The 9,922-nt window shown below is 44.7% G+C and overlaps 1 protein-coding gene across 1 annotated transcript in view; it reads left to right on the plus strand.

Annotated features, from left to right (window-relative positions):
• The window catches only part of LOC144487405 (serine/threonine-protein phosphatase 4 regulatory subunit 1-like), a gene marked incomplete at its 5' end in the record, with an annotated part of 42,963 nt that extends 36,885 nt beyond the window's left edge, over positions 1–6,078 (plus strand). Inside the window, one exon of the mRNA XM_078205495.1 lies at positions 3,241–6,078. Coding sequence (XP_078061621.1) covers positions 3,241–3,404 — 164 coding nt within the window. The remainder of the gene's footprint in view (positions 1–3,240) is intronic.
• Positions 6,079–9,922: the final 3,844 nt, after the last annotated feature.

The raw sequence follows: 9,922 nt of genomic DNA on the forward strand, positions 1-9,922 counted from the left end.
TTGGAGAGGGTGCAGAGGAGGTTTACCAGGATGTTGCCTGGTATGGAGGGGAGATCCTATGAGGAGAGGCTGAGGGATTTGGGATTGTTTTCGCTGGAAAGGCGGCGGCTAAGAGGGGATCTTATTGAAACATATAAGATGATTAGAGGTTTAGATAGGGTGGATAGTGATAGCCTTTTTCCTCTGATGGAGAAATCCAGCACGAGGGGGCATGGCTTTAAATTGAGGGGGGGTAGTTATAGAACCGATGTCAGGGGTAGGTTCTTTACCCAGAGGGTGGTGAGGGATTGGAATGCCCTGCCAGCATCAGTAGTAAATGCGCCTAGTTTGGGGGCGTTTAAGAGATCCGTAGATAGGTTCATGGACGAAAAGAAATTGGTTTAGGTTGGAGGGTCACAGTTTTTTTTTAACTGGTCGGTGCAACATCGTGGGCCGAAGGGCCTGTTCTGCGCTGTAATGTTCTATGTACTGATTTTCCCTCCTTCGCCTTTTATAGGCCCTATTCCTTCACGTCTCATCCTTTTACTCTTCACATATTTATAGAATTTGTATACGAAATATAATGTTTTATATGTTGCTTTTGTTCATTTATAGAACGCCTTAGGGTTTTCCTTAATCCTACCTGCCAAGGCCTTCTCGTGACCCTTTCTGGCTCTCCTAATTTCCTCCTTTAGTCCCTTCCTACAAGCCGTATACTCATCTCGATCCCTATCTTCGCCAAGCTCTCTGAACCTTTTGCATGCTTTCCTCTTCTTCTCGACTAGGTCCCGCATATCATACTTCTGGATAACCAGGGGCCTCTAGACTTGGCAGCATCACCCTTTTTCTATGTGGGGACATGTCTATACTGTGCCAGTAGAACTCTGCCATTGAATGCCTCCCACTGCTTTGACCCTTTCTTTCCTTCTCACAGCTGTATCGAACCCATGCTTGCCAGTTCATCTCTCAGCTTTGGGAAATGTGTCTTCCCCCAGTTTAAAACTTTTACTCCTGTTCTATCTTTGTCCTTTTTCACAATGATGCTAAACCTAAATATATTATGGTCACTATCTCTAAAATGTTCCCCCACTGCTACTTCCTCCACTTGCCCAGCTTCATTACAAAACTAAATCTGGAATTGCATCCCCTTTCATTGGGCTTGTTACTTGCTGGCTAAAAATGTTCTCTTGAATGCGGTTGAAGAATTTTGCACCCTCTGTGCCTTTCACACCTGTACAAAACACCGGCTCGCCTCACTAGACTATTGTATCCAATTATGGGCACTACACTTCAGGAAGGATGTGAAGGCTATAGAGAGGACACAGATTTATGTGAATGATTCCAGGAGTGAAGAACTTCAGTTACATGGATGGACTGAGAAGCTGGGGTTGCTCCCTTGAAAAGGAGATTTGTTAGAGGTGTTCAAAATCATTGAGGATCTGAACAGAGTAGATAGGGAGAAACTGCTCCCGTTAGGGGAAAGATCCGGAACCAGAGGATACTAATTCAAGGTGATTAGCAAAAGGTGCAATGGCTACAATTTCTACACAGTCAGTGGTTACAATCTGGAGTGCACTGCCCAAATATGTGATAGAGGCAGGTTCAATCAAGGCCTTCAAAAAGAATCAGATAATTACATAGAACATAGAAAGCCACAGCACAAACAGGCCCTTCGGCCCACAAGTTGCGCCGATCACATCCCCACCTCTAGGCCTATCTATAGCCCTCAATCCCATTAAATCCCATGTACTCATCCAGAAGTCTCTTAAAAGACCCCAACGAGTCTGCCTCCACCACCACCGACGTCAGCCGATTCCACTCACCCACCACCCTCTGAGTGAAAAACTTACCCCTGACATCTCCTCTGTACCTACCCCCCAGCACCTTAAACCTGTGTCCTCTCGTAGCAACCATTTCAGCCCTTGGAAATAGCCTCTGAGAGTCTACCCTATCCAGGCCTCTCAACATCTTGTAAACCTCTATCAGGTCACCTCTCATCCTTCGTCTCTCCAGGGAGAAGAGACCAAGCTCCCTCAACCTATCCTCATAAGGCATGCCCCCCAATCCAGGCAACATCCTTGTAAATCTCCTCTGCACCCTCTCAATGGCTTCAACATCTTTCCTGTAATGAGGTGACCAGAACTGCGCGCAGTACTCCAAGTGGGGTCTAACCAGGGTCCTATAAAGCTGCAGCATTATCTCCCGACTCCTAAACTCAATCCCTCGATTAATGAAGGCCAGTACGCCGTACGCCTTCTTGACCGCATCCTCCACCTGCGAGGCCAATTTAAGAGTCCTATGGACCCGGACCCCAAGGTCCTTCTGATCCTCTACACTGCTAAGAATGGTACCCTTCATATTATACTGCTGCTTCATCCCATTGGATCTGCCAAAATGGATCACCACACACTTATCCGGGTTGAAGTCCATCTGCCACTTCTCCGCCCAGTCTTGCATTCTATCTATGTCTCGCTGCAACTTCTGACATCCCTCCAAACTATCCACAACACCACCTACCTTGGTGTCGTCAGCAAACTTACCAACCCATCCCTCCACTTCCTCATCCAGGTCATTTATGAAAATGACAAACAGCAAGGCTCCCAGAACAGATCCCTGGGGCACTCCACTGGTCACTGACCTCCACGCAGAGAAAGACCCCTCCACAGCCACTCTCTGCCTTCTGCAGGCAAGCCAGTTCTGGATCCACAAGGCAACAGCCCCTTACCTGAAGGCAACAGCCCCTTACCTGAAGAGAGACTTTGTAGGGAGAAGGAGATAGGGGAATGAGACCAGGCGAGTTACTCATGCAGACACACCAGCATGAACATTACTGGCCAAATGGTCTCCTGTGTTGGAACCATTCTGATTTTCTGATTTGGTCAAAAATCGTTGTCTCATCTTCCACTTCCCAAAAATAATTTGGATAAATAAATCCATCTCTGTTGCTCAAAGTTTACAGTATTAATGTAAAGAAAGGCAGGATAGGGATTGCCGATACTTCATATTCATGCTTGCTTCATTCACAGCAACAAGAGACAACTTTGAATAGAAATTTGTGGTGTTCTTCGAAATTTTAAAGGAAAGCGCTTACTTAAAAAGACACAGTTTTTTCCAAAGGGAAGCTCGTCAATGTTTCTGGTATGTCTTGTTTCAGTTTGCAGTCCTTAATTGAAATAGTGGTTGGGGATTTGGAGGAGCAGAATTAGGAGAAGAAATGAAGGGCATCCTACCAAGTCATTTCATCTCCTTATTTTCTTGCAGAATACTTTGTGAACTCGGGCAGCTCTCACCAGGAGGCCATAGAGCAGATCGCTGTGGCATTGCAGGCTGATCAAGACCGGGATGTCCGATACTTTGCCAGCATACATCCCAGCAGCACAAAACTTGGTGATGATGCCATGAGTACTGCTTCTTCCACGTATTAACACGGGCTAATGTTCTTTGCACCATTGGACTGATCAAACTGAGTCACTGATGAGTGCTTTAAGTAATGTGTATCAGCTGGAATGTACTGGGTGAGTGCTCCAGAATACGGTGAGATATCTGTTCTCTACACTGAATGATGGGGTTTTGCGTTTTGTGGTGACCTGCTTAGTGGCCCTTGATTACACTGAGATTCACTTAGACTATTTCTAGTCGTGTGGCCGTGACTCTTGTTTTCCATATTTTGACCACTGAAAATTCTCAGAGGATTTTACCACCGAAGCCTTAAACTCCTGTATTCTTAAAAGTAACAAACTTGAACACCTGGAGCCGCCTTAATGGAGGAGGGATTATCCATTTCAAACCTAATCATTCCTTCCAGAAAAAGTTATACGAACGTTACTGACAATTCTTGTCTGTAAGCAACAACTAACTGCATTTGCAAAGAATAAGAATTAGTCAAGTTAATGTGTATTTCTTAATACTGTACAAGAAGTTTCATGTACTGATTCTGAAAAGTTCTTTTCAACTGTGCTAGATATGTAAAGGTTTTTTTTTACCTAAATGGATTAGTTATACCTCATTTAGTTTGAACATGGACAGTGGACTTGCCTTGTTCCCTGAAGCTTGTCCATTCATATTACAGCAAATTGCAACCTTGTGGGTATGAAAAAATGGCTGCCACTGCTGTGCTTTGAATCCCTTCTTTACCCAACTCATTCATCCTTTTTTAGTGGGTTTTCATTCTAACCACCTTGGATATTGCACAGGAATTGAATGAAGTATAGATGAGAAAGGACAAAAAAATCCCACATACGTACAAAATACTCTCTCGAGTTTTTTTTTACAAATTCCTCATTACTGCGCAGAAGTGATAAGTTAGTATAGATGTGCAGACCCGGCCAAATTGATCTAGAATTTATACCTCAGACTGAGATGAATCTGACTAAATTCAGATGTATGGAATTTTGCACTATTTGGTGTGCAAATCAGGTGTTGCATCTATCTAAATTTACATGTCTGACTCCCTTTCACTCACACCTTTTATTTCTCATTCACTCTATGTATAAACAAGATTAACCACCATCTTGATGGTGGAGGAGGGGAAGAGGGAGACGGAAGGTAAATCACCATGGAACCATGTCCCACAAAGATCTTTGCCCAATGAGGTCATTTTGATGAATTCACCATCATTTATAAAACCCCATTCTTCTGAGTTAACAATCCCACCATCTTGTTCAAGCTGATGGTCTTTGTGCCTTAGTGGCAGCCTATAAGGTCTGTCTCAGTTGATTTTGTTCTTTGGTCGTGGCCAGTATCAGCTCCGTTTTAAAACCTGCAATGAGTTGCTTCCAGTAACTAGCGTCTGTAGACCTGTCTTCCATTATTGCAAGTAGTTTCAAAGTTTTTGGCCTGTTCTAAATTTAATAAAATAAAACTGTCATCTTCATTGAAAGGTCATCCTGGCTACAAGATGTGAATGAGACGAAAAATTCTCATCGGTCCAGGATACAAGACTATTGGTTTAACATGTTTCTGAAGAATGATTTTTGGCAAGTGAGGCATTGGGTTTTATTGTAATGAACTCTTTGAAATGGGAGTCAAATTCAACTTATAGAGTGGTCACTTCATGAGCTGTCACGTTGTGGGATGTGTAGTGTCCACCTGAAGAATTGACATGGTTTATTTTGCACCCCCCTCCACCTGCCCCCCCCCCCCCCCCCCCCCCACAAGGAATTACAGTTCTGACCTCTGTGTAATGTGGTAAGTGATTGTGATTTGTCATTGTGGTGTTCCAGATCAGCTACAAGTCTTCAGAATCCAACCTCCGGTTCTGGCACTAGTCTCTTTGTGTTTGGAGGTTGAATATAAAAGACAAATGATGGATTAGCTATGGTCTTCCTTATTCTTTGAAAGATGTTCAACTTCCACATATACATATCTTTCCAATGAGGCCTACCCACTCTCTTTCCTTGAATCTTGTGTTGCTTAACCTACTTATTGTTTTGTTTCTGCTTTATGGGTCTTGCCACGTTTTATTCCCATTGGACAAGCAGATCTCATTCCAGGCAATTGCTCTCTATCTATGACAGAATAACTCAGGTTTACCTGATTAGCTCTGTACCATTAGCAATCTTATTTAAACCCACTGACTTCTCCTCCTCCCTTCCCAGCAACCTTTTCACCACCAAGATAAAATGACATGATTCATTCCGTATGTGGACTTTGGACATCTCAGAAAATGAGGCGTTGCCTATAGCAGGTGATCTTGTATTACATGCTGCAAAGTGTGATAAATGGTCAGATTTCTGTGCGAGTTTAAATGTGTGCAGTGGGAATTCTCAAGGGCTCAGCACTAACACTACAAAGTAGTCAAATGATTTTAAAGTACAACATATTTCTGTGTCGTTATGCAGAATTCTGCTTTGTACTTGTCTATTTCATGCTGGTCATGTCCTGCAGAGTATGTTTGAATTGGATTAGCACACAAGCTTTATGTCTGAAAATTCAGGTATTTTAACTTTTTATCATGATCGGCTGAATGCTGCACCTTTTTTTATATGTACATATCTGTGAGCACTCGTGAGTGCCTGTTGTTGATCATGTCATAAAAAGCTGTTGTGATACAAGTTGTTCTGTACTTGTCCAAATAAAAATAAATATGCAACTGTCTAAGCTTCTTGCTACTAAAGTTTTACGCATGTGATTGGGATTCTTCTCTAGACGGTTGAAGGGAGTGCATGTAAAACTGGGATTTATAGTACCTTATCTGACAGCTCTGTTTTTAACTGATAACATTGTGGGGTCTGTAACTACTGGCGAGACTTCTGATTGTGAAACTACTGAGTTTGTACTTTGTTTCTTGATTCCAGTCTGACTTTGACATGAACGGCAGCTTATAAATACAGAAACAGGAAATAGGAGCATAAGTAGATCATTCAGCCTTTCAGCCTGATCCGCCATTCAGTATGATCCTGATTCCTCAACATCATTCTCCCCAGATTCCTTGACACCTGGAGTCTAAAATTCTATTTCCCCCTTAAATATATCCGGTGATTTGGCCTCCACAACCTCCTCTGGTAGAGAATTCCACAGGGTCACCACTGAGTGAAGGAATTTCTCCTCATCTGTCCTAAACAACCTACCCTGTATCCCGAGACTGTGACCACTGGTTCCAGACTCCCCCAGCCAGAGGAAACATCGTTCTTGCAACCAGTCTGTCCAACCCTGTCAGAATGTGATACATTTCAATGAGATCCACTCTCATTCTTCTGAACTCCAGTAAATACAGGCCTAGTCGACCCGATCTTTCATGTGACAATCCTGCCATAAAGAACAAGAACAAAGAACAGTACAGCACAGGAAACCGGCCCTTCGGCCCTCCAAGCCTGTGCCGCTCCTTGGTCCAACTAGACCAATCGTTTGTATCCCTCCATTCCCAGGCTGCTCATGTGACTATCCAGGTAAGTCTTAAACGATGTCAGCGTGCCTGCCTCCACCACCCTACTTGGCAGCGCATTCCAGGCCCCCACCACCCTCTGTGTAAAAAACATCCCTCTAATATCGGAGTTATACTTCGCCCCTCTCACCTTGAGCTCGTGATCGTCACCTCCGACCTGGGAAAAAGCTTCCCACTGTTCACCCTATCTATACCCTTCATAATCTTGTACACCTCTATTCGATCTCCCCTCATTCTCCGTCTTTCCAAGGAGAACAACCCCAGTCTACCCAATCTCTCCTCATAGCTAAGACCCTCCATACCAGGCAACATCCTGGTAAACCTTCTCTGCACTCTCTCTAACGCCTCCACGTCCTTCTGGTAGTGCGGCGTCCAGAACTGGACGCAGTACTCCAAATGTGGCCTAACCAGCGTTCTATACAGCTGCATCATCAGACTCCAGCTTTTATACTCTATACCCCGTCCTATAAAGGCAAGCATACCATATGCCTTCTTCACCGCCTTCTCCACCTGTGCTGCCACCTTCTAGGATTTGTGGACTTGCACACCTAGGTCCCTCTGTGTTTCTATACTCCTGATGACTCTGCCATTTTATTGTATAACTCCTCCCTACATTATTTCTTCCAAAATGCATCACTTCGCATTTATCCGGATTAAACTCCATCTGCCACCTCTCCGCCCAATTTTCCAGCCTATCTATATCCTGCTGTATTGCCCGACAATGCTCTTCGCTATCCGCAATTCCAGCCATCTTTGTGTCATCCGCAAACTTGCTGATTACACCAGTTACACCTTCTTCCAAATCATTTATATATATCACAAATAGCAGAGGTCCCAGTACAGAGCCCTGCGGAACACCACTGGTCACAGACCTCCAGCCGGAAAAAGACCCTTCGACCACTACCCTCTGTCTCCTATGGCCAAGCCAGTTCTCCACCCATCTAGCCACTTCTCCTTGTATCCCATGAGCCTTAACCTTCTTAACCAACCTGCCATGTCAAATGCCTTACTGAAATCCATATAGACGACATCCACGGCCCTTCCTTCATCAACCGTTTTTGTCACTTCCTCAAAACACTCCACCAAATTTGTAAGGCACGACCTCCCTCTTACAAAACCATGCTGTCTGTCACTAATGAGATTGTTCCGTTCTAAATGCATATACATCCTGTCTCTAAGAATCCTCTCCAACAACTTCCCTACCGCAGACGTCAAGCTCACCGGCCTATAATTTCCTGGGTTATCCCTGCTACCCTTCTTAAACAACGGGACCACATTCGCTATCCTCCAATCCCCAGGGACCTCACCCGTGTCCAAAGAAGCGTGAAAAATTCCATCAGAGGCCCAGCAATTTCATCTCTCGTCTCCCTGAGCAGTCGAGGATAGATGCCATCAGGCCCTGGGGCTTTGTCAGTTTTAATGTTCCCTAAAAAACCTAACACTTCCTCTCTTGTAATGGAGATTTTCTCTAACGGGTCAACACCTCCCTCCGAGACACTCCCGGTTAACACGCCCCTCTCCTTCGTGAATACTCAAATTTCACCATCTGTGTGATGGGAATCGAACCAGGGTCCCCAGAGCACTACCCTGCATCTCTGGATTGTTAATCCAGTGGTACTACCACTACGCCACTGCCTCCATCCAAGGAATCAGTCTGATGAACATTTGCCGCACTCATTTATGGTAAGTATATTCTTTCTTTGGTAAGGAGATCAAAGCTGCAATACTACTCCGGTCTGAAATTATCCAGTGCCTCCTTAATGTAGCAAGGCACTCTGGCAGTGTAATCGGGCAAGCATTGACACCAAATCAGGACAGATGACCTTAGGCTTAGTCTGTTAGGTTTTTAGCTACCTCTTGAGTGATAGGTGGAGAGGTGCGCGCACATGGCTGAGGGGGCAAGTGGAACTTGGAGTGTGTTGGGTTCCGGTTTAGTGGAGGCTAGAACATGAGAGGTGGAGGATTTAAAGTAAAAACAGAAGTTTGTTTATGAGTCACAAGTAAAGGTTTGCATTAACATTGCAATGAAATTCCCCTAGTCGCCACAATCCGGCGCCTGTTCGGGTCAATGCACCTAACCACATTTTTCAGAATGTGGGAGGAAACTGGAACACCCAGAGGAAACCTACGCAGACACAGTGTGCGCACTCCGCACAGACAGTGACCTAAGCTGGGAATCGAACCCGGGTCCCTGGCGCTGTGGGGCAGCAGTGCTAACCGCTGTGCGAAACGGAAGAGCTATGTGTGGGATAATTCCTGCTTCTCCCATCATTTTTTGGTATAACTGAGCCTGAAGCAACTTTGCAAGTTGACAGTTTGGATTTCTTATCTTTCATCCAGGCTAAGGTTCTGAACTGGAATCTGAGCCATGCACCAGCTTGTACAAGCCTCTAACCCGCTGAGTGCATTTCCTGAGGCTAGAGGTATTTAAGCCATGTTCATTTGAAAACCTGGTAACTGCAAGCCTGTATATAAATATCTAGGATGTGTTTACAAGGTGCAATAACATGTACACTTCAGATACTGGCATGGAAATGAGCTGAGGAATATTTAAGGAACTCTTTCTTATATCCAAGGCACTTAGGTCTACACCATAGGCAGATGGGGTATAACTGTTCACAGGAACTCTGTCAAATCAGAGAAAATTACACCCTCACTGCTATAGTTACACTGCTATTCCACCCTCACTGCTATAGGGGGCACAGTGGTTAGCACTGCTGCCCCACAGCGCCAGGGACCTGGGTTCAATTCCTGGTTCGGGTCACTGTGTGGAGTTTGCACGTTCTCCCCGTGTGGGTTTCCCCCGGGTGCTCCGGTTTCCTCCCACAGTCTGAAAGACGTGCTGGTTAGGTGCATTGACCCGAACAAGCACCGGAATATGGCGACTAGGGGTATTTCACAGTAACTTCATTGCAGTGTTAATGTAAGCCCTTTTGTGACTAATAAATAAATTTTAAGTTTGGGTCTGGGTGCTATTTCTTCTTTCTCAGGGAGATCGCTCTATGCCACTGTCTTTTTTTTGTGTGAATGTTTTTGAAAAGAAATTTGAAGACACGGTGA

Source organism: Mustelus asterias, unplaced genomic scaffold (assembly GCF_964213995.1).
Source record: "Mustelus asterias unplaced genomic scaffold, sMusAst1.hap1.1 HAP1_SCAFFOLD_776, whole genome shotgun sequence".
In the NCBI taxonomy this organism is placed as follows: Eukaryota; Metazoa; Chordata; class Chondrichthyes; order Carcharhiniformes; family Triakidae; genus Mustelus; species Mustelus asterias.